This window comes from Gadus morhua, chromosome 8 (genome assembly GCF_902167405.1).
Source record: "Gadus morhua chromosome 8, gadMor3.0, whole genome shotgun sequence".
Classification (NCBI taxonomy): domain Eukaryota; kingdom Metazoa; phylum Chordata; class Actinopteri; order Gadiformes; family Gadidae; genus Gadus; species Gadus morhua.
The window spans coordinates 13,018,107-13,042,666 of NC_044055.1; the positions used below are offsets into that span (position 1 = coordinate 13,018,107).

Below are 24,560 nucleotides of genomic sequence, written 5' to 3' on the forward strand. Positions count from 1 at the left end.
ATATTGAACACGGTGCAGAGAGACTACATCTCCCGGCTGACCTACATACACAGAGACTGCATCTCCCGGCTGACCTACATAGACAGAAACTACATCTCCCGGCTGACCTACAGACAAAGAGACTACATCTCCCGGCTGACCTACATACATAGAGACTACATCTCCCAGGTGCCCCAGTGTGGATGAGACCCGCCATATTGCTGTCGCTGCTCGAGAAGCTGCTGCTCCGTCGGTAAGTTGTTCATAAACGCGATGTTTAGGGTGCCGTGTTCCTGCGCTGGGTCCAGGTGTTTGGGCGGATGGGCGAGGCTCTGTCCGCCGCAGCGGAAGACTCGCGCCGCTGCCGGAGGCTCGCGCTGCGGCGGCGGGGACGGCTCCTCGCGGGCCGTGTTGTTGTTGTCTCTGAGGAGCTAGCTACCTCCGGGATCCCTCCGTCCTCCCGCTCCCCTCCTGTTGTTGTTGTTGTTCTGACCGCACTCCGGTCCCCGGTTTCGGTCTGGTAATAACCCGGTGGAGGGTCGACCCGGACAGGCAGGCACCGGTCCCGGGTCTGATTCACCGTTGAGTACCACAGCCATGGTTTGTTTAGGGTTAGCATGAGCGGAGTGTTCCTCCACGGCGGAATGGACCACTACTCAGACGGTACAGCCCTGTATAGTATCATACAATATCATATATATAATACAGTTTTACGGCCCTTTGTGCTCCACCGACCTCCTAGCGGTTCCAACTCCACTGATCCTTCCTTTATGAGACCCTGTGGAACAGGAAGGAGAACCTGAAGTTACCGTCCGTCCTGGAGGCATCGTGTTGTTAAGGTGGTCATTCATAAACAACTCTGGTGTTAGAGTCGCTGGTCCTGGTTTTAGAATCACTGGTCCTGGTGTTAGAATCAATGGTCCTGGTGTTAGAGTCACTGGTCCTGATGGTAGAGTCACTGGTCCTGATGGTAGAGTCAAAGGTCCTGATGGTAGAGTCACTGGTCCTGATGGTAGAATCACTGGTCCTGATGGTAGTCACTGGTAGTGGTGTTAGAATCACTGGTCCTGATGGTAGTCACTGGTAGTGGTGTTAGAGTCACTGGTCCTGATGGAAGTCACTGGTCCTGATGGTAGTCAGTGGTCCTGACAGTAGATAACTGGTCCTGATGGTAGAATCAGTGGTCCTGGTGGTAGAATCAGTGATCCTGGTGGAATCGGTGGTCCTGACAGTAGATAACTGGTCCTGATGATATAATCACCGGTCATGATGGAAAGAGTTCAATGTTTTATTCAGAAATCTGCAGATCTGTTTGACAATGAAAAGTGTTGTGGTGTGTTGTTATGGTGGTGAGTGTATTATGGTGTGTTGTCATTGGGGTTAGTATCATTGGGTGTTGTCTTGGTGATGAGGTTGTCACGGGATATTGTCATGGTTGTGAGTGTTGTCATGGGGATGAGTGTGTTATGGGGTGTCATCATGGTAGTGAGTGTTGTCATGGTGATGAGTGTGTCATGGGGTTACAGTGTTGCCGTGATGACCCAGACCGTTCAGACCAACGGGGTCCAGCCCCTCAGCAAGACCTGGGAGCTGAGCCTGTACGAGCTGCAGAGGACCCCGCAGGTACACACACACACACACACACACACACACACACACACACACACACACACACACACACACACACACACACACACACACAACTAACTTAGACTGAAACATAACCTCTCTGCAGGAGGCCATAACCTTAATACAATATGACGGTAACGTCTCTACAGGAGGCCATAACATTACTACAACATGACGGTAACGTCTCTACAGGAGGCCATAACATTACTACAACATGACGGTAACGTCTCTACAGGAGGCCATAACATTACTACAACATGACGGTAACGTCTCTACAGGAGGCCATAACATTACTACAACATGACGGTAGCGTCTCTACAGGAGGCCATAACATTACTACAACATGACGTAACGTCTCTACAGGAGGCCATAACATTACTACAACATGACGGTAACGTCTCTACAGGAGGCCATAACACTACTACAACATGACGGTAACGTCTCTACAGGAGGCCATAACATTACTACAACATGACATAACGTCTCTACAGGAGGCTATAACATTACTACAACATGATGTAACGTCTCTACAGGAGGCCATAACATTACTACAACATGACGGTAACGTCTCTACAGGAGGCCATAACATTACTACAACATGACGGTAACGTCTCTACAGGAGGCCATAACATTACTACAACATGACGGTAACGTCTCTACAGGAGGCCATAACATTACTACAACATGACGTAACGTCTCTACAGGAGGCCATAACATTACTACAACATGACGGTAACGTCTCTACAGGAGGCCATAACATTACTACAACATGACGGTAACGTCTCTACAGGAGGCTATAACATTACTACAACATGACGGTAACGTCTCTACAGGAGGCCATAACATTACTACAACATGACGTAACGTCTCTACAGGAGGCCATAACATTACTACAACATGACGGTAACGTCTCTACAGGAGGCCATAACATTACTACAACATGACGGTAACGTCTCTACAGGAGGCCATAACATTACTACAACATGACGGTAACGTCTCTACAGGAGGCCATAACATTACTACAACATGACGGTAACGTCTCTACAGGAGGCTATAACATTACTACAACATGACGGTAACGTCTCTACAGGAGGCCATAACATTACTACAACATGACGGTAACGTCTCTACAGGAGGCTATAACATTACTACAACATGATGTAACGTCTCTACAGGAGGCCATAACATTACTACAACATGACGGTAGCGTCTCTACAGGAGGCCATAACATTACTACAACATGACGTAACGTCTCTACAGGAGGCCATAACATTACTACAACATGACGGTAGCGTCTCTACAGGAGGCCATAACATTACTACAACATGACGTAACGTCTCTACAGGAGGCCATAACATTACTACAACATGACGGTAGCGTCTCTACAGGAGGCCATAACATTACTACAACATGACGTAACGTCTCTACAGGAGGCCATAACATTACTACAACATGACGTAACGTCTCTACAGGAGGCTATAACATTACTACAACATGACGTAACGTCTCTACAGGAGGCCATAACATTACTACAACATGACGGTAACGTCTCTACAGGAGGCCATAACATTACTACAACATGACGGTAACGTCTCTACAGGAGGCCATAACATTACTACAATATGACGTAACGTCTCTACAGGAGGCCATAACATTACTACAACATGACGGTAACGTCTCTACAGGAGGCTATAACATTACTACAACATGATGTAACGTCTCTACAGGAGGCTATAACATTACTACAACATGACGTAACGTCTCTACAGGAGGCTATAACATTACTACAATATGACGTAACGTCTCTACAGGAGGCCATAACATAGCGCCTCTCTGCAGGAGGCGATAACGGACGGGCTGGAGATCGCTGTGTCTCCGCGGTCGCTGCACAGTGAGCTCATGTGTCCCATCTGTCTGGACATGCTGAAGAACACAATGACCACCAAGGAGTGTCTCCACCGCTTCTGCGCCGACTGCATCATCACGGCCCTCAGATCTGGGTGAGTTGATAACCTCCACTCAGAGGTCTGTGTGAGTTTATAACCTCCACTCTGAGGTCTGGGTGAGTTTATAACCTCCACTCTTGAGGTCAGGGTGAGTTTATAACCTCCACTCAGAGGTCTGGGTGGAGGTCTGGGTGAGTTATCACCACCATTCAGATCTTGGTGAGTTATGTTCCTGAACTTAACATGTAGTCTCCCTCTCTCGCACTCTCATCCCCTCCTGCCACTCCAGTAACAAGGAGTGTCCGACATGTCGTAAGAAGCTGGTGTCCAAGAGGTCTCTGCGTCCAGACCCAAACTTCGACGCTCTCATCAGTAAGTCCTTCTCACCCCAGCAGCAGCTAGTGTCACCTCAGGTGTATAAACTAGTGTCACCTCAGGTGTATAAACTAGTGTCACCTCAGGTGTATAAACTAGTGTCACCTCAGGTGTTTAACTAGTGTCACCTCAGGTGTTTAACTAGTGTCACCTCGGGTGTTTAAACTAGTGTCACCTCAGGTGTATAAGCTAGTGTCACCTCAGGTGTATAAACTAGTGTCACCTCAGGTGTTTAAACTAGTGTCGCCTCAGGTGTATAACTCGTGTCACCTCAGGTGTATAAGCTAGTGTAATGTGTCACCTCTCAGGTAAGATCTACCCCAGCCGAGATGAGTATGAAGCCCACCAGGAGAGGGTTCTTGCCCGGATCAGCAAACACAACAACCAGCAGGCACTGTCCCACAGTATAGAGGAGGGGCTGAAGATACAGGCTATGACCAGGTAACACCCCCACAGTATAGAGGAGGGGCTGAAGATACAGGCTATTACCAGGTAACACCCCCACAGTATAGAGGAGGGGCTGAAGATACAGGCTATGACCAGGTAACACCCACACAGTATAGAGGAGGGGCTGAAGATACAGGCTATGACCAGGTAACACCTACACAGTATAGAGGAGGGGCTGAAGATACAGGCTATGACCAGGTAACACACCCACAGTATAGAGGAGGGGCTGAAGATACAGGCTATGACCAGGTAACGCACCCACAGTATAGAGGAGGGGCTGAAGATACAGGCTATGACCAGGTAACACCCCCACAGTATAGAGGAGGGGCTGAAGATACAGGCTATGACCAGGTAACACCCCCACAGTATAGAGGAGGGGCTGAAGATACAGGTTATGAACAGGTAACACCCCCAGCCAGGTACACACACCCAGTAGTACACACCTCCATACAACGACCAGGTGGACACACCTGTCAGTATCAAGACAAACAAACTTGTGTGTGTGTGTGTGTGTGTGCACGTGTCTAGACTGCAGCGTGGTAAGAAGCACACGGTGGAGAACGGAAGTGGAGCCGAAGACAACGGAGACTCCTCCCACTGTAGCAACGCCTCTGTCCATAGCAACCAGGTAGGTCGGCCGGGGGTCAGGATACATGCTAGCTTGGTGGTTATTTGGGGATAATGATGGCTATGTTAACCAAGTGGCTGATTATGTTGGGATAGATGCTAGTTGGTTTACCATGATGGTTGTTATGATGGGGTTTATATGCTACGTAGGTTAGCCTGTTAGGTTTAACACCATCACGCCTCTTTAACTCCACCCCAAGGAGGCGGGGCCAAGCATCAAGCGCACCAAGACCAGCGACGACAGCGGGCTGGACATGGAGAACGCCACGGAGAACGGGGGCGGGGACTCGGTGATTGACGGCGGCGCCAGTGAGATAGAGCTGGTCTTTAGGCCACACCCCACTCTGATGGAGAAGGACGACGCCCACAACAGGTGTGTTCAGAAGAGAAACAAAACCCTAAAGTCCCAGTATAGCGCTGATTCTTTACTGGTTCAGCAGTGAGGAGCCCCTGAACCATTGGGGCTCCCCTGGATCACCCCTTAGTGACCCACTGTACCCCTAACCAGGGACTGTACCCCTAACCCTAACCAGGGACTGTACCCCTAACCCTAACCAGGGACTGTACCCCTAACCCTAACCAGGGACTGTACCCCTAACCCTAACCAGGGACTGTACCCCTAACCAGGAACTGTACCCCAAACCAGGAACTGTACCCCTAACCCTAACCAGGGACTGTACCCCTAACCAGGGACTGTTCCCCTCACCCTAACCAGGGACTGTACCCCTAACCTTCAACAGCGACTGTACCCCTAACCCTCAGCAGGGACTGTACCCCTAACCCTAACCAGGGACTGTTCCCCTAACCCTAAACAGGGACTGTACCCCTAACCCTAACCAGGAACTGTACCCCTAACCAGGGACTGTACCCCTAACCCTAACCAGGGTGTACCCCTGACCAGGGACTGTACCCCTCACCCTAACCAGGGTGTACCCTTAACCAGGGACTTTCCCACTAACGTGGGTGTGTGTGTGCGTTAAGTGTGGAGTTCGTCCCTCGCTACATCAAGACGTCGGGAAACGCCACGGTGGACCACCTCTCCAAGTACCTGGCGGTGCGCCTCGCCCTGGAGGAGCTGCGGAGGAACGCCGAGGCCAGCCCCGTCAACGTGGAGGCCGCCTCCGAGAAGCAGTACACCATCTACATCCCCAGCGCCGCCTCCACTTTCACTGTGGGTGGACGGACACACACACACACACACACACACACACACACACACACACACACACACACACACACACACACACACACACACACACACACACACACACACACACACACACACACACACACACACACACACACACACACACACACACACACACACACACAAAACATCTATATCCGCGGCCTCCTCCTTCCATTTAGGAGCACACTCATGCACAAACCCTAGGGGTGTAACGGTACACTGAAGTCACGGTTCGGTTCAGACATCACGGTTCGGTACGAATTCGGAACAATGAAGGGAAAAGAAAAACCAAAAATGCAGAAGGCAATTCTTTTTTATTGTCTCAGGTTGTACCACCTAGTTTCATACTGTCTCTCCCCTGAGCTAGCTGCAACAGCCCGAACTGTGTAATCTAAGATGTAAACAGTAAACAATAAGTACCCCACAATAAGTACACTCCAGACTCCATCCTTAACTTGTAAACAAAATAAGACTATCAGTTATAAAACTGAAAATTCAGCACATAGTGCAAATAACACAGAATTTGCACGCCAGTTTTATTTAATTTTATACCGTGTATTCTCCGTGTACATCCATGCACCGAACCGTGACGTCCGTACCGATTTAAATACGAATACATGTATCGTTACACCCCTAATAAACACAGCTAACTACATTCATATATACACTAACACCTCTATACACACTCTCTGAGGTGCGTCCCTAACGCGGTGTGTCCTCAGGTGCTGAACGGGTCCTTCTCCCTGGAGCTGGTCAGTGAGAAGTACTGGAAGGTCAACAAGCCCATGGAACTGTACTTCGCCCCCACGAAAGAACACAAGTAGAGACACACACACAGACACACACACACACACACACAAACACAGGACTACGTTTACTGCACCTACGAAGGAGCCGGTGTGAGGAGGAGAGGAGGAGTCGGCCCCAGCGACTCGTGTACATTGGTTTTGTTTTCTATATCTTCTTATCTCTTGTATGTTAATGTGCACCGTCACCCGGCCGTACCCCCCCACGGGTCAGACCCCCCCCGGTCAGACAAGGCCCCCCACCACCCCCACACCCAGACCCACACCCCGAGCAGGACTGTGGGTCTGGCCTCTAGAATCCAGGCCGACGCTGGGGGGTAGACTGGACCCCTGGACGCTCTAGCCTGGGCTGCTGGAGGGGGTCCAATCTGGACCTTCTGGTCTATCTGGGCTGGGGGGGGCACGGCGCCAAATTCCCCCGCAGTCACCACTGACCGGTGAGGTCAAAGGTCGGGTTGTTGGGTGCGTTAGAGTGTTAGTTTTAGTTGTGTATGTGACGTCCGGACTGGGGGGGGGGGGGCGGGCCTCAGACCCCGGGGAGGGGTTAGCGGAAGGCGCTGGGAACATTGAGTCCATATCTATCCTTCTTTTTCTAAAAGGCATGTTAACATTTGAAGGTCACGAGGTTCCAGATGTTGGTGTAAAATTAATTTTCTGTTTGAACAATAAACCCGAATCTGTTCCTCTGTTCTGAATAACAATTATTGTGTTTGGAATTAAGTGTAAGAGGGGTTCCACGTAAGTTATTTTTGGGCTTCAAAGTGAAAAATAAATCGATTCAAAGTAGATTATTCTGGACAAGATGACAACCAGGCATTTTTAATTTGGTTGTGGCATCAAAATGGGCGTGGCCTGTGTCTATAGACTAGACCTCAGTTCAAGACAGATGTTTGAATTGAGCCGACCAACTCGGTTGGATGAAGTAGATGACAAAACATGACATTTTTATGAAAGTTTTTTTTTTAATGAGAATATAAAATGTTTAAGACTGTAGCAATATAAAGCATTAGATCAAGGATGTTTTATTGGAAAAAGGATTATAAAAATTATATACATTAGATCGTATAAATATTTCTGTATATGACGGATGTTTATCTAACTATACAGACAATGAATAGTTATGTAGTCTTCAGTTCAAGTATATATATCACATCAACAATGCTATAGTTATATTCTATATAGAGGTTTTAGTTAAGGAGTTTCCTCTTGCCACCATCACAAGGGGATCTGATTGGATTCTGGCCTGAACCCAGAAGAGGCTGCTTCCTGGTTCTGCAGATCACCATGACGACTCGGGCCACCAGTAGAACACACGAGAGGACCAGCAGCACCACTAAGAGAAGATACAAAGAGGAAGAACTCAGACGATAAACGTGATGGTGGATGTAGGGGGGTGGATGAAGGGTGATGGTGTAAGTTGCAGAAGGCCAGTGGGTGGTGCAGTAGGGGGTGGGGTGGTGCAGTTGCCTCACCCTGGAAAACAGAGTTGGCGGTGGGGTGTAGCGGCTGGTGGTGCCGGCTGACGGCCCCAGACAGGGCCAGGACCACCACCGGGTACACCGTCTGCAGCGGGCGCACCCAGCGGTCCAGGAACACGTTCTCCAGGAAGAACCTGCAGAGAGAACCTGTTAGACCGAGGACCAGCAGGAGATCAGAGGACCAGCAGGAGACCAGAGGACCAGCTGGAGACCAGAGGACTAGAGGACCAGCTGGAGACCAGAGGACTAGAGGAACAGCTGGAGACCAGAGGACTAGAGGACCAGCTGGAGACCAGAGGACCAGCTGGAGACCAGAGGACTAGAGGACCAGCTGGAGACCAGAGGACCAGCTGGAGACCAGAGGACCATCTGGAGACCAGAGGACCAGCTGGAGACCAGAGGACCATCTGGAGACCAGAGGACCAGCAGGAGACCAGAGGACCATCTGGAGACCAGAGGACCAGCAGGAGACCAGAGGACAAGCTGGAGACCAGAGGACTAGAGGACCAGCTGGAGACCAGAGGACTAGACGAACAGCTGGAGACCAGAGGACTAGAGGACCAGCTGGAGACCAGAGGACCAGCTGTGTGTGAGTGAGAGTGGCTTTAACAGTTTCTTACTCACTCACTCTACATCCTCCAATCGGAACTCACCAGGCGAGGAGCTGGACCAATAGCAGGCAGAGGGCGACGGTCCCGGCTGTGGTCTGGGCAACGCCCCCCAGCTGGAGGACCACCGCTAGGTTTATCAGCGTGGCCACGGACGTCCAGGTGGCGTAGAGGGCCAGGCCGTTCTGAACCTATCACAGGACACGCTCAGCACGGTCCCCACAACGCCTGCCTCCTGCCCTAACACTGAGTACCTCCCAACTGCCCTCCTGATGGTTAACACTGACCTCCCGCCTTCTGCCCTCCTATTGGTTAAACAATGCCGAATATCTCTCCTTTTGTTTAAAACAATGTTAAATTCAGTGTGATGAGATCAGATCCTCAAATATGGAACATAAGGAAGACGGTGCAGGTTAAGGTTAGGTAAGTGGGGTTGATTGTGTCGCTGTGTGCTGCTGCAGGCTGGGACAGCTCTGTCTGGTAAAACTGAGCTGGTTCAATAAAGATTATTCAAACTCTACCAGTATGCGCAGGCAGGCCAGGTCTTTTGGCTGGTGGGTCTGCAGCCACAGACCATAATTATCAGTAGCGTAGCAACAGAAGAACAAGGCGCCGTAGCTGGACAGAGTGAGCATCACCAAGACGACCAGCGCCGCCACCATCGCCCTGGAAACAACAAGCACATCACCAAGGTCCACAGAATGGAGAAACATGAGGCTTTTACTTTGAAACTGACTAATGTCCACAGGATGGAGAAACATGGGGCTTTTACTTTGAAACTGACTAATGTCCACAGGATGGAGAAACATGGGGCTTTTACTTTGAAACTGACTAATGTCCACAGGATGGAGAAACATGGGGCTTTTACTTTGAAACTGACTAATGTCCACAGGATGGAGAAACATGGGGCTTTTACTTTGAAACTGAGTTATGTTCCCAGTCTAGTATTGAACAGTAGTGTGTATTAGTACTAGAGTACTCAAACAGTAGTTGTGTATTGGTACTACAGTAGTGTGTTCTCGTACTACAGTAGTGTATTAGTATACGTACTCTCGGTCCCACAGCAGCAGCCAGCTAATGTTCAGCAGCATGTTGACCAGCCAGCAGACGTAGAAACCGTAGGGTAACACACACAGGGCCCACGCACTACACAAAAACACACACACACACCCCTTCCATCATAATAGTAACACAGAGCACACCTTTATGTTCCATAGTGTGTGTGTGTGTGTGTGTGTGTGTGTGTGTGTGTGTGTGTGTGTGTGTGTGTGTGTGTGTGTGTGTGTGTGTGTGTGTGTGTGTGTGTACCCTCTGAACAGGTAGGAGGAGATGTAGATCAGGGCGAGGCAGAGCCAGGTGTAGATGAGGCCCCAGATGGAGAAGGTCCAGCCGGCCGGAGTCACGTCCGTCTCATAGCGGGACGAGACGTTACCGGTGCTGGAGCCAAACGGACCTGCACACACAGGGGTCAGGCTAGAGGGGGGGGGACGCAACCCTCACATGTAGGCTGTATAAGTTAGACAGTACAAAGACGGGTCATTAAGGAGCAGGTAGGGGTTGGACAGTACAGATATCTGTACTGTCTAACCCCTACCTGCTCCATAATGACCTGTCTCGAGACAGGTCATTATGGAGCAGGTAGGGGTTAGACAGTACAGAGACGGGTCATTATGGAGCAGGTAGGGGTTAGACAGTACAGAGACGGGTCATTATGGAGCAGGTAGGGGTTAGACAGTACAGAGACGGGTCATTATGGAGCAGGTAGGGGTTAGACAGTACAGAGACGGGTCATTATGGAGCAGGTAGGGGTTAGACAGTACAGAGACAGGTCATTAAGGAGCAGGTAGGGGGTTGACAGTACAGAGACAGGTCACTAAGCACTATAACTATGAATGAACGTAGTTGACATAAAGTTGGTCACTCCCTGTAGTCTAGTTTCTGATTATTGTTCCCATCGCAGTTCAGCTTCATGTTGGTTGACCAACAAAGTAAAGTTAGAATGTTGTTCAGATAAAATCAGAAGTTAATTCATCAGTATCGACCGCACGGTAAGACAATATTATATACTACATGACATCTATGAAAACTCCGTGTTGCGTTCACCTCGCCCCGCCCCAGCCAAGCCGTTGACGACTAAAGTTGTGAGGAAAGACACGACGGACAGCCCGATGGCGGCAACCCGGGAGCAGACCTCCAGAGACATCCTCTGCAGAGATGAGGAAGTATTGGAAGAGAAGAGATGAAAAAAAGAAGAGCAGAGACACGACGCCTGAACAGAGAAAGTGAGGTCTTCTTCTCTCTGCTGCTCAGAAAGAAGCTACAAGTGGAAACAGAAGATAACCCAATACTGCCCCCAACAGCCAGGCGCTGATTAACGCATTAGGACCCCCAGCAGGTCCTCAGAGTGGTCTGCTGCTTCAGGACCGCACTCCTAAGACCGCAGTCCCAGCACCCTGGGTTTCCTTTATTTTTCTTTGATGGCTAACGAATCTCATGAGTAAGTTAAGAGCATTTCATGAAAACATCTAACAAGTAGCTAACTAATCCCTCAACTTTACATGATCAAAAAGTTACCTAAACTTATCCTAACCCAAAGCCTGACGACCGACCCTAACATCTAAACTCTCTGTGCGATTCCAGATTCCAGAGCTGATCTGGAGCTGATCTAGAATTTCTGGTAGCCGTCTTTCTAACCCTTGCGGTAAGTTTTACTTTGTTGAGGTTAATGTTGTGCAGTTGATAAATGCTTAAATAATTAAATAATCGTTTGATTTTGTATAGATAAATTGTATGTTACTGTCTATTCCCATTTAAAAAATAAATAAATGTCGAACTGACAATTGCTAGCTCAAACTGGGTTGCTAATTTAAGACTCCGGCTGTCAGAGATTATTATATCAGTATCTGCGACTATTTTTTTATTTTTATTAAATGTGCTTTTCTTTCTTTTTACTAACAACCATTGAAAAGATAAGTTTCACTTTGCTGACGAGTAAACTGAGGAGAGCCGGACAGGGCAGGCACGGTGGAGGAGGGAGAGGACAGAGTTGAGTTTTCGAACATCACTCAAAAGGAGAAGTTAATGATAACTAGTATGTTGTTGAAATCAAGGGAGTAGTATTTAAGGAGCTATTTTCCAAAACACGATCAACTCAAAAAATGTTACCTATTCCACTGAACCTCGCGTGTGAGGGCAGCGGGACAACGTCGCAGGCAACTGAGGCCGAAATGGTTGGACTGAGTAGTGTAGTGAGTGAGTGTGGAGGTCTGGTAGACCCTCCAGGGCAGCGGGACCACGTCGCATGTTAGGCCGAAATGGTTCACTTTGTCGGACTAGGGGAAGCAGTGAGTGGAACCTCCACGGCAGCGGGACCACGTGACGTGTGAGGCCGAAATGGTTCACCTTGTTGGACTAGGGGAAGCAGTGAGTGGCCCCGAATGTGGAGGTCCTTATTTCATGCATTTGCATTTATTTATAAACATTTATCGTATGAGATGAGTCCCTGATATCGTTCGTTGCATGATCTCTTGTTAAAAAAACAAAAACACAAACAATCAATGGATTTACATAATTTTTGGAAAGAAATTGATGGATTTGTAGCGCAACATAACAGCCCCCGGAGAAACATCAGAAAACTTCAGGATTGTTTTGTTCAGCTTGGAAATCCATTTTCATCTCTTAACACAGAATGTAAACGAAAGAAGCATTTAGAAAAAAAAGAGTAAAATAGTGGAACCATGGGAGTATATTCTTGGTGTGCGTTTTGATAGACGCAGCGATAGAACAACAGGAACATACAGGCAAGTTCCTGTAAACGACAAGTTCATGCATGTACCCATCATGGGATCTCTATCTGTGTTTAGGAACAGGGAACTTTGTGACAGTTTCAAAAAAACTAAACCACACCAGCAGGGTTCTTACCGAGATGTAAAATGATGGTGATCATGAAGGAATGTGAATGAATTAATCCTTTTTTAATTATTGTTTTGGGAATTTATTTTTTTGATTTGGCAAGTAGCCATTACTAATAATACCAATACTCTTTGGCTGGGATGATGAGGCATAAGACAATCGAGTCATTTTAGCCTAAATACATAGGTAAAAAGCACCAGAGCAGGTTGCTAGTACCATGGACAGTATCAGAACGATAACCTCTTGAACTAAATGGATGTGGTAGGCTACACCACGGGATGCATCTGCAGACCACTGCCACATAAATAAAGGTAAGACGCGATATTTATTGCTTAAGATTTGCTGGTGCTGTGGTGAGGTCTTTTGTGTTTTTTGCACTCAAGTGGTCAGCTGTTTTAACTTGCAATTGATAGTCGTGGAATCAGTCTCTTGTTGACACAAAGTGACTTTTGGTCATTCTTGCTTTGCTTGAATTCCGGAATAATTGTAGGGGGGAGGGCATGAGTTTTGTTCCGAATGCCTGATGTAGGCTAGTTTTGATGGAATGCGTGTTGTGAATTGAGAACAGCCAGCTCATGATGTGATGCAGCGTTGAACTGTGCAACAAATATTTTTTTCGTTTTCAATCTTGACTTTTGTAGTGCTGTGTGTAGCCACACGTTTGGCCCTTCTGAACTTAAACACACAGTTAATTTCCTTTCCTAGCTCCTCTGGTTTATGTTGTTAGCTTAGCTATTTCATGTCACATTGTCAACATTGGATACATGGAGCAGAACATAGTGGGCCATACGTCCGATGCTTTTTGGAAACGTTTTCTTCATAAATCGTGCCTGACAGATTTTGTATGCATTTTATTCCCTAGTAATTAACATGGGTATATGGGTATGCCGTCTTTCAGAACCTTTCATTACCTGGGATTTGGGGTATTTTGGGTCTCTGGTGCTCCCACACGCATACAAACTGAAAAAAGTCTGTACATGATTTTTTGAGTGAGATGCATTTCTGAAAGTACCCCGCCTACAGTTACCAAACGAGCAAGTCAGTTTCGGCGCCCCCTACTAAGTAGGAAGGGGGCACAGTTGAATATTACCTCCCACTTCCCCACTCCCCTCCAATCAGAGCATATAGCTAAGATTTTGTGGACCAGCGGACGAGCAGCTCCGGCGGGGGGAACTCGGCGGCAGCTCAGCTCCAGGAGTACAATCCCTTTCGCTGCCGGCGGCACCGCCAAAGTTTCGGCGGCAGTCCGGAGGAGGAGACATGGAGGAGAAAGGGATTGTATTCCCGGAGCTGAGCTGCCGGACTGCCGCCGAGCTACCCCCGCCAGACTTTTCAGCTCCCGGAGGACACCCGCAGGAGCAGCTGGAAAGCTTAGGCAGCAGTTCAGCTCCCGAAGTACACCGCCGGAGCTGCCGGACTGCGGCCGAAGCTTCGGCAACGCCCGGGCGTCTTCGACGGCGGCCGGACTGCCGCTGAAGCTTCGGCGGCAGTCCGGCAGCTCTGGCGAGGGGAGCTCAGTGGCTGTTCGGCATCTCAGCTCCCGGAGTACAATCCCTTTCTCCTCCATGTCGTGGTTCATGGACTTCAGAGAGTCATGGCCAAAGTTCCTTTCCCCCAATTCTTCTCAACCATGGCCGAGATATCCCCCACTACGAGTCCTTACTTGTTGTGAAAGTGCCAGAGACGTCAGACGCAGTCTTCATGATTCATAATATCATCCGAGGCGCACATAGCTTTTGGCCATGATATTAGATATAATATTATATAAATACCCATGTATAATATTATCATTATTATATTATATTATATTATATGATATAGATTTAGAGCTCCAGGAGTCTGCAAACGGCAACAATCCCTTCTCCTTCATGCTGTGGTTCAGTCTGACAGCTCTTTGGTCAATGGGAAGTAGCTCATTTGCATTAAAGCTTCAGACACCAGAAACAGATAACTAGAAAACGCACATCCTGCAGAAAATGCGGTGAGTGCTGTAGTACAAAGTGACGTTGAAAATATGTTTTTAATAAAGCCAGAGATTAAGAGGTAACGAAAAGTTAAATGGCTTAAATCCAGGGAAGGGATTCGAACAGTTCAAAAGTCTAAATGGATTAAACAATGTAAACATGAAAACCGTTTAAAAAAATAAATAATGGTTGGAAACAAATAAAGTGACAGCTGAATGAAAAGCGCAAAGCATTGCTTAAAAATATGTAAAAGGAATTTAACTGAAGAATCTGAAAGGTCAAATGTATTGCCCTGCACTGCTGAAAAATCTGAAAGGCCAATGTATTGCAGTGCACTGCTAAAAAACCTAGAAGCTGAAATCAAAACTGACAAGACACTGGTTTGCATTATCTGAAGAAGCAAAGTGCTGAAATAAATTGTTACAAAAGCTGGAAGCTAAACTGTAATACTGTCAAAGCTGGAAGATAGAAGTATTAGTTGTACTTGCTGTAGTAGTAGTAGTAGCTCTATTAGTAGTAGCTGAAGTAATAATGGTATTATCTGCACAAATAATATGCTATATGAAAGGTATGGTATTGATTGATGTTTGTAGAGAGAATTATAATAATCCCTCCAGGTTTTTAAAAAAACAGCCGAAAAAGAAAATGTGAAAAAGAAAAAATGGCTATGGTTGCTCAAAGAGAAACACAGTTTTTTGTTACCTACTTTTCGAGCAAGCATGTGCACAGGACAAGGGGATATATGGACAATGGGTGTGAGTGATGTTGTAATGTGCGATGGTGCAGGTCAAGGTTAGCATTAGCTCCGGTTAGCGTAAAGTCGAAGGTAGGCAACCGGTAGGAGTAACCACTTACTTTTATTATAACTGGGACCATATTACTCCAGGTCTCAACGGCACTATTTCAAATCAAATATACACACTTTTAAATACATAGTTCCAAGAGATCCCTGCCTACACCGACTCGTTACAAACTAAAATATATAAGAAGGGAGACTAACCTGATAGATGGCAGTTACTTGTAGTAGAGTGGAGGAGCACGCGCACTTCTTCAGACTCATCTTTCATAACAAACAAACGGATTTGATTTACAATGTGAATATATAAATATAATATTACATATTACTATAATATACATAGTAAAAAAACATACATTGTGGGTGTGGTCACCCGCCAGTAGTTTCTGCCCCACTGAAATGTAGGGTCACCACACGCAACTTGGACGGCTTTTCATACAACTGTAGAGTTAAGTTATCGACTTAATTCTTCTGATAAAGTCTGTTTTTATGTTTCAAAATTTGGCAAAGAAATAAAGCCTAAGGTCCAAAGAGGCTAAGTCTCTGAATGCTATGACGTTAGAAGTGTAATTAAATGATCAATGGGTTCCTTGCTACTAAATCCTGATTTTCTCTTTCTTTTTCTTTCAGAAAGAGGTCAAGGTACTGCATTAATATAACAGAGGAGTATGTGAGTACCATGGCCGGACCGATGGGGTCTTCTGTATCTCTGTTGGTGTTATAAGTATATGTATGATTGCAGTCATAAAATAAAATAGTAAATTGGGAAAATAAATAAATATGTTATAGGTATAGGTTATATGTTATGTGACAATACATATTGTCACACAGGTTTCATGCTGGCTGCTTAAAGAAAATACATCACATTGTGTATTTGACATTCTCGATTTGGTCAAATACTACATCAACGTAGAACCAGACACAAAACAAGGAGTATTTTCAGTGAATTGCCCTCCCATAGTTCAGTCTGTCATGTAGTAACAGCCAGGACATATTTTAAGACGATGCGAGGCACATTGCTACAGGGCAATGTGAGGGGGCGTAGTTAGAATCCACCTTTGAGGTCATAGGTTAAATATTCAAAAAATCTCTGCGTTGGCCGGGAATCGAACCCGGGTCAACTGCTTGGAAGGCAGCTATGCTCACCACTATACCACCAACGCTGAGTGAGAACATTTACGCTCACCACTATAGAAACAACCCTATATGTGCCTTCTTCTACAGATGAGCTATATATTTTCAGGCGGTATTGTGAAATAGTTAATTGATTCCTTCATAGATGGTCAGACCATTATCAGCCATTCCAGTTGCAAACCAAAACCCTTAAATCTGATGTATTCTTTATGATGTTTTGAGTCTATTGGCACAATACTGAAAATCATAAGTTCTACACTACTGGTATTGTAATACATTTTGCATAAGAAGTAGAATATAGATATTTTTATACTGAAAGGTGAGATTAACAACAGGAAAATCATTAGCGCCCAACGTGGGGCTCGAACCCACGACCCTGAGATTAAGAGTCTCATGCTCTACCGACTGAGCTAGCCGGGCGGTGAGTGCTCCTCCCCTAGCGACAGAATTTCTCTGTGGCGCAATTGGTTAGCGCGTTCGGCTGTTAACCGAAAGGTTGGTGGTTCGAGCCCACCCAGGGACGAAGCCCCTTTTTGGTTCTTATTTCGTTATTTCACACAAATCTCAATTTACATGCAATATGTTTTGGTTCTATGATTATTTTTTTCCATCCAGATGACACGGTTAGCTTGACCGAGTTACTACTCTAATCTGATTTCAGCTGGAGTCTGGAGAATGGCTCCCAGGCGGTTTCTTTAAGTGTTGGTGAATCATGATTTTAATCGTAACCTTTTCCCAATTTCGTTGTATAGGTGACTGTACAATGACAATAAAGTCTATCTTTATCTTTATCTTTATCTTTAATCTTTGTCCATTAGCAGGTCTCTGTCACTGTCAGCTATAAGTGCCAAGCTGGCTCCTCAGCCCAGCAGACACTCGCTGTGGTTAGGGTTAAAGCCCTCTTCGCCGGCCAGCTCCTCAAGCAGCTGTTCTGAGTCCTCACATTCAGGATCCACGTCCTTCATGCAGTTCCCCATCAGCATGTAGAGGTAGTCCATACCCTCAACTCTCCTGGGAAGGAGAACAATAATGGTATAGGTACATTTGTGGAACCCATATTAACATTGGTCTGATTATAGACAGAAAATGTGCAGCCCAGATTCATGCTATTATTGAATTATAGCACTTTGTTGTTATGACTTGGTAACATATTTATTATTTGATCACCTGATCCTCTGTGTTGTGTTTCCATGTGTGTGTGGGCTTTTGGTTTTCCCCCTTCCTGTTATTTTATCTTTCTGCCTGACCTATATTTTTAGGACTACAAATATGGCGTTCTGCGGTCACATCGGCACAACTGAAACTTTCCACATGCCCCGGCTTATAATGGTTTTCACCTCTTTCGATGCATTTATCCTCCCTTTGGAAAAAAGCGGTGAGGGAGCAGAGAGATCGCCGTGTCTGTACCGGAGTTCCAAGTGCGGGTGGTGACTTATATAATTTGCGTCGAGAGCATCGAAGAGCTGTAGTTCACAAAGCGGCCTCACACTAAACCTAACATTATAGAACTTCTTCGTGAATATTTTTTGGATTGACCTCTCTGGCAGTAACCCAGAGGGGTCAATCCAAAAAATATTCACGAAGAAGTATATAAATATTCACAAAGTCTAGGAAAGTCTTTTTTGGATTGACCCCTCTGGCAGTAACCCAGAGGGGTCAATCCAAAAAAGACTTTCCTAGACTTTGTTGCATTAGTTATTTACCTTGTTAAATAGGTTGTTAAAAGGAACAATTGCGCACCCATAAATTATGAAATATTCAAAACACGGCTCAAAAAGCAGACGTCCCTGGGTGGGCTTGAACCACCAACCTTTCGATTAACAGTCGAACGCGCTAACCAATTGCGCCACAGAGACGGTGTCTTTTAAGACATACCACGAAAACATTTTGACTCTACCCAGAGGTGCTCTGAATAACTGGAGAACAGAAACCTGTATGTGTTTTGGGTTTTGTCTGCACTGCGGGATTCTCCACGAGCGCGTGCCTGATCGGCTGCTCTCTGTCGCCTCGCGCTCCCTCTTGCTTCTGCGCATGCCGACCATATTGATCCGTAATGTAAAATACAAACACTCGACCTGAATCCTCCAATAAAGACGTTATAATGCAACATCAACCCATGCTCCCCGTTACAGTGTCCACGGGGTGAGTTGCGGTGTACACGGCCTGAGTAGCGGTGAACAAGGGGGAGTCGAGCTGAACAGGGGGTAGGTCGTGGCGAACATGGGGTCGTGATGTATGCCGGGTGAGTGGCAAACCTTGGGTCGTGATGCTTGCAGGGTGAGTCGTGGTGAGCACGGGGGAGTCGAACTGAACAGGAGGTGAGTCGTGGTGGTCACTACTTCTCACTGCATATTTTAAATTGTTCTGACGAGTCGTACTCTCAGCCCGGCTAGCTCAGTCGGTAGAGCATGAGACTCTTAATCTCAGGGTCGTGGGTTCGAGCCCCACGTTGGGCGCTAAACCTTTTCCTTTTCAAGTCATACAATTTGAGACAATCTTATTAAGCGCCCCACCGGCACTACCTTCCCTAAATCCGATCCGTCTGCTTTCTAGATTCTGAATCGTCCAATCAAATCATCGGATTTCCAATATCTTTTCACCAGAATGACCAATCACACGTTCCACTGTCCATTTCTCTCCATTTCTCTCCTTATCTTTTCACCAGAATGACCAATCACACGTTCCACTGTCCATTTCTCTCCCTGCGCTAAGCCAATCACGGACAGGGTAGCGACGCTCCGAATGCAGAATGGATTTAAACTGTAGAACAACACACACGTTTTCGGCATTCCTGAAAACGACTCTGTAAGGTAAAACACATTTAACACATTTAACACATCCAATCGCGGAAATGATCCACCTTGTAAATTCGGACAGGTCATGCTCTGGAAAAGGTGGCGGTATTAACGGTAGTAAGTACGCTCTTCTGAAAACTAGTCTGCAATGTAACTGTTTGCTAGTTATTGAGTTCATATTTAGGGGGCCAGGCACAACTAAGTGTGAGGCAACCTGTTGTAATTGATAATTAACCCTATATTATTCGTTTGAATTACAATGCCTAAACCGCTCGCACGCTTTTGATGAAACTTATATACAGCTGTAGAGGCTGACTCAAGATTAACAGCCAAGAAATATTACACTGATTGGCCCAAAGGTGGTGCTATAGCAATAGTCCAAAAATGCAAACTTTGAATAAGCATATCTCGTGACCCCTTACCCCCATGGTGAACAAATCTGCCTGATGAACCTAGGACTTATGTCTGGATAGATTTTTTTACATCTTTTGTTACATACCATAAATTCCCTTAGGATCCTAGGTTTTTTGACTCAGACAAAAATACATCTAATACATCTATAGACTAATCAGTAATATCTTCAATCTGACCTAAAGAGAAGGTAAAATAAAGCCCCCAGGAGCCATTAACTTCTAATACGTAAAGACTTAAATGCTTATATCAACATCGAGGTGGACCCTTATGATCTTGAGTCCAATACAAAAGTTGTTCAGAAAACATTCTGAACAAGATGCCAGGCCGTCAACTAACTACTCATTCATCCTCCCTCCTCTCCCAACCAGCTCACCGGCTATACCATCACCTCTCCAGTTCCCAGCAGGGGAGGCCTTCTCCACCAATCACCCCTCCACATTTAAAAGCCAGTTTGTCTCTCTCTCTCTGTTTTTTTGTTTGCCAAGGCTGGCCCTGTTTTTGTCCCTAGAGGGTTTCTCATTGGATTGTTGGATCCCTTGATGTATATATAATCTTACTCTAATAATGTTTATTGTCTCTCAGTTCCTCCCCCCCTGCTGCTTAACATCTGTTTTGAACCAATTTCAATTTTCAATTTTTAGGCGTTTATTTAAGTCAGGCACAGAGTTACATTTTACAACATGGTTTCAAGGTCAAAACACATTCAAAGGTTAACAAGCAAAAATAGTTACATTTTACAGCAAGGTCAACACATTCAAATGTTAACACAAAATTCTACATAACTCAGTGTTCTCTATTTTCCAGAGTTCCTTACATACCACAATTCCATATCGTTCCTTGTCCCTCCACACATAATCCTTTACCAAGGTTATGCTCAAATTAACGATTGATTCCGCTGAAAACAAAAGGCTCTTGTACACCATTCGGTTACGACACCTCCACATCGACTCTTTTGTGCAATTAATCAAGGCCCACCATCTTTCCCATCCCTTACCGTCACCACTCTTTATAACCCCATACAGGACATCTGATTCCGTGGGGACTCTAAACAATATATATATATATAACAATATATAACAATATATATGCCCGGGGGGCAAAAGCTATATTTGGTCTTTCCTGATCTTTTTTGGTCGTTTGGGTCTAGCTAGAGGCTCCGGATTGTGGGTTTCCCTGATGTGCGTGACAGCAGTAAAGGCCTCCACCTGCTCGTCTTCGAGAAAGGAGGGGTTTTTTCCAAGGGACGATGACCATTTTGTTCCGGGATACGTGGGAATCATCAGGAGAGATGGCTCACCTGATGATGAAGAATTCATCTGACGTTTCTTGGAATGTGCTGATTGGTCGGGTGGGCTTTCAAACAATGGTATAGCCGGAGGAGTTTCTAGTGCTTCCAACAGCAGGTTCCCCCTCTCAGCGGGCATTTCGGGATCTGTTATATCAGGAAGGTTAGCCAGCAGGAATTCTAACATGTCACCTGCTTCCTGGATAGTTGTCGGAGATTTCCTTCGCTGGATGCCCTGTTCTGGCCTGGGGGTGGATTCCGCTTGCTGTGCAGGCCGGTGGTCGATCGCTGGGGCAAGGGTGGCGTCGATGGCAGTGGACCCTACATTATCATCCGGTATGGGGTCTGCAGCCCAGTCCAATATTGGTCCATTATCTGGGGCTGCATCCGGTTCTTGGGGAACGAGCAGCACCTGGTGTATTGGTTGGTCCTCGTTAAGACCTTGGTTCATCGGGAGGTTGTTGGTGATAGTGTTGAGCTTCACTCGGTTGGAGTAGGCTTTGGGACAGTCCCTGAATCTGTGGCTGGTTGAAGAACACAGGCTGCATTCTAGTGGGGTTGTGCACTGGTCTGTGTTGTGGTCTGATGCTTTGCACCTTTTGCAGTTGTTGCTTGGACAGGAGGCCGCAAGATGGTCCAGGCTTCCACACCTCCTGCACTGCTTTGGTTGGCCAGGGTAGAAAGCAGAGCCACGGAATGCTCCCAGCTGGATCGTGTTGGGGATGTGTTGGACTGCTCCCTCATCCCTTCGTAAACGCACCTGGAAGCGTCTGGTTCCTGTTTTTACTCCATCGATGTCGGTAACCTCCATTCCATTGGTGACATCGCAAAACCTCGATAACCAGGTCCACACGTCTTGATTTCTAACTTTTTCAGAAAGGATAATCACGTGGACTGTCTTTACATCTCTTTCTGCCAGTGGTATCATTGTGATCTTCTTGAAGCTCGGTGCTGATCTCTTCTTCTCATCAAATCGTTGCATACAAAGGTCAAAGTTCTGCACTGTTGTAAAGACAACTTCATATATCTTCTTACCCGGGAAGGCAAAAACGTAATCCAGTTCGTTGGTCGAAAACTGAAGGTCTTTCTGGAGAATTTGTCGACTGAACTGAAGCCGGTCCATTTCGAGGTCTTCTAGGAGGTTGAATCTCACTGCATTCCTTCGATTCTGTTGGATGGCCATGGCAACTGCCGGAGGACTTGATGAAGCCATAGCCGGCTTAGTTAGACTGCTTGTTCTGTCCGCAATTCACTGTGTCCCATACAACGCTCGACTACAGACTTGTGGGTGAATCTGTTTTGAACCACCTGTTGGCTCCATCCTGTCTGTGATTGGTGGTCACCGTGTGGTCTGGGGACAGGTAAGAGGAAGGCCTCTCTGCATCACAACGCATCCTGCGGTTCTGTTTAAACGAGTGTTGCTCCCCTCTGTCTGTCTGGGTCAGTTCCGGGAGGTTGACCTGTGGTCTGCTTAGCGGCTGTTAAGCATATCACCTTTGTTAGCTCTTAGCTTAGCTTAGCTTAGCTTAGCTTTGTTTCGTTCCTTTCTTTGGCCATACTCAAGTCCTGCGGCCCAGTTGCATTGTGGTGTTGTACTGGTTTTGTGTTTACCAGTAAACCTTAACGCATAGTAGCCTGGTTCACTCCTATCTGATGTCTCCATTATTTTATTGTTCACCCACCCTGACCACCTAGGCCTCCCCCAGGCCCCTGCCTTCTCTGGCCTCCCTGCCTTCTTTAGCCCCCATGCCCTCCCCCTGGCCCCTGCCCTCCCCAGCCCACCTTACCCCCGGTCACGCCCGGACCCCCTTTACATTGGCTGTCCCCTTAACAGGGCCTCCGCACACACCTCAGCTAACGAAGTCCTCCGACAGGACCGGGGGTTCTCTGCAGTAGGACTAGGAGAAGCCCCAGACTGCAGAGGCCTCCCCAGTCCTGAACCACTACAATTAATAAATAAATCCTTCATTTTGGTAGAATTATTTTTAAAGAAATGGGCATTATCAAACTCTTATCATTATCAAAGAGTTTTTTTTTTAGACCTGTTCTTTGATGTTGGACTTCTACAATATAATAGTTATATCCAATACCATAGTGATGGCCCTCATCAATTGCTCTGAGTTGACTCTGCCGTCTCAAACTGGCCTTCTTGCACATGATTTTATGTCCCGTTGGGGGGCGATAGAGTGCTGGTTTAATAGGTTTATGTAGGCATTGGTGGTTCAGTGGTAGAATTCTCGCCTGCCACGCGGGAGGCCCGGGTTCGATTCCCGGCCAATGCAAGTTCCTTTTTTAATTCACGAAATGTTTTTCTCTGTTCAGGATGACAATTTTCAACGGGATAAAGTATGCCATTTCATCACTTCTCGTCAATATAGTGGTCCGCCTACTGAGACCGGGGTACAACTCCCCGACCAGAGAAGTGAGTTATATCCAAGTCTCTTTAAGAGGTGGCTGTTGGGCCACAGCTGTACGGGCCCAGGTGGCTGTGGGCCCGTCGGCTGTGGGCCCGTCGGCTGTGGGCCCCTGGTGGCTGCTGGCCCCTTGGTGGTTGTGGGCCCCTGGTGGCTGTGGGCCCTGATGGCTGTTGGCCCCTTGGTGGCTGTGGGGCCCAGGTGGCTGTTGGCCCCTTGGTGGCTGTGGGCCCTGATGGCTCTTGGCCCCTTGGTGGCTGTGGGGCCCAGGTGGCTGTTGGCCCCTTGGTGGCTGTGGGGCCCTGGTGGCTGTAGGCCCCAGCTGTAGCCCCCCTGGTGGCTGTGGGCCCTGGTGGCTGTAGGGCCCCTGTTGGCTGTAGGTCCCGGTGGCTGTAGTGCCCTGGTGGCTGTAGGGCCCCTGTTGGCTGTAGGTCCCGGTGGCTGTAGTGCCCTGGTGGATGTGGGCCCTGGTGGCTGTGGGCCCCGGTGGCTGTAGGGCCCTGGTGGCTGTAGGGCCCTGTTGGCTGTAGGGCCCCTGTTGGCTGTAGGTCCCGGTGGCTGTAGTGTCCTGGTGGCTGTATGAACCCTGGTGGCTGTAGGGCCCCTGGTGGCTGTAGGGCCCCTGGTGGCTGTAGTGTCCTGGTGGCTGTATGAACCCTGGTGGCTGTAGGGCCCCTGGTGGCTGTAGGCCCCAGTGGCTGTAGGGCCCCTGGTGGCTGTAGGCCCCAGTGGCAGTAGGCAGCCCTGTTGCCCTACCCCTAG

General features: G+C 47.3%; 2 protein-coding genes and 6 non-coding genes across 9 annotated transcripts; 4 read left to right on the forward strand and 4 right to left on the reverse strand.

Moving 5' to 3' along the window:
* The first annotated feature begins 99 nt into the window (after positions 1-99).
* On the forward strand, positions 100-7,686 carry rnf2 (ring finger protein 2). Of its 2 annotated transcripts, none has more exons than XM_030364333.1 (9): positions 100-232; positions 1,506-1,602; positions 3,448-3,608; positions 3,844-3,926; positions 4,238-4,370; positions 4,905-5,004; positions 5,204-5,376; positions 5,985-6,174; positions 6,915-7,686. In XM_030364333.1, the coding sequence occupies exons 1-9, from the start codon at positions 183-185 to the stop codon at positions 7,014-7,016; spliced, it is 1,089 nt and encodes a 362-aa protein (XP_030220193.1). In that variant the 5' UTR covers positions 100-182; the 3' UTR covers positions 7,017-7,686. The 2 variants fall into 2 exon arrangements, with proteins under 2 accessions (XP_030220193.1, XP_030220194.1); XM_030364334.1 differs by having other exon boundaries at positions 5,207-5,376.
* Positions 7,687-7,937: 251 nt separating this feature from the next.
* On the reverse strand, positions 7,938-11,414 carry si:dkey-29d8.3 (uncharacterized). The gene is made up of 7 exons (XM_030364344.1): positions 11,188-11,414; positions 10,393-10,537; positions 10,135-10,230; positions 9,606-9,750; positions 9,130-9,275; positions 8,471-8,610; positions 7,938-8,331 (listed from the first exon to the last, which is right to left on the reverse strand). The coding sequence occupies exons 1-7, from the start codon at positions 11,285-11,287 to the stop codon at positions 8,186-8,188; spliced, it is 918 nt and encodes a 305-aa protein (XP_030220204.1). The 5' UTR covers positions 11,288-11,414; the 3' UTR covers positions 7,938-8,185.
* Positions 11,415-16,847: 5,433 nt separating this feature from the next.
* On the reverse strand, positions 16,848-16,919 carry trnag-ucc (transfer RNA glycine (anticodon UCC)). Its single transcript has one exon. It is a non-coding gene; the product is annotated as a tRNA-Gly (tRNA).
* Positions 16,920-17,237: 318 nt separating this feature from the next.
* Positions 17,238-17,310, reverse strand: trnak-cuu (transfer RNA lysine (anticodon CUU)). Its single transcript has one exon. It is a non-coding gene; the product is annotated as a tRNA-Lys (tRNA).
* A 29-nt stretch (positions 17,311-17,339) lies between these two features.
* Positions 17,340-17,413, forward strand: trnan-guu (transfer RNA asparagine (anticodon GUU)). The gene has a single exon. It is a non-coding gene; the product is annotated as a tRNA-Asn (tRNA).
* Positions 17,414-18,672: 1,259 nt separating this feature from the next.
* Positions 18,673-18,746, reverse strand: trnan-guu (transfer RNA asparagine (anticodon GUU)). Its single transcript has one exon. It is a non-coding gene; the product is annotated as a tRNA-Asn (tRNA).
* Positions 18,747-19,273: 527 nt separating this feature from the next.
* Positions 19,274-19,346, forward strand: trnak-cuu (transfer RNA lysine (anticodon CUU)). Its single transcript has one exon. It is a non-coding gene; the product is annotated as a tRNA-Lys (tRNA).
* Positions 19,347-23,595: 4,249 nt separating this feature from the next.
* On the forward strand, positions 23,596-23,666 carry trnag-gcc (transfer RNA glycine (anticodon GCC)). Its single transcript has one exon. It is a non-coding gene; the product is annotated as a tRNA-Gly (tRNA).
* Positions 23,667-24,560: the final 894 nt, after the last annotated feature.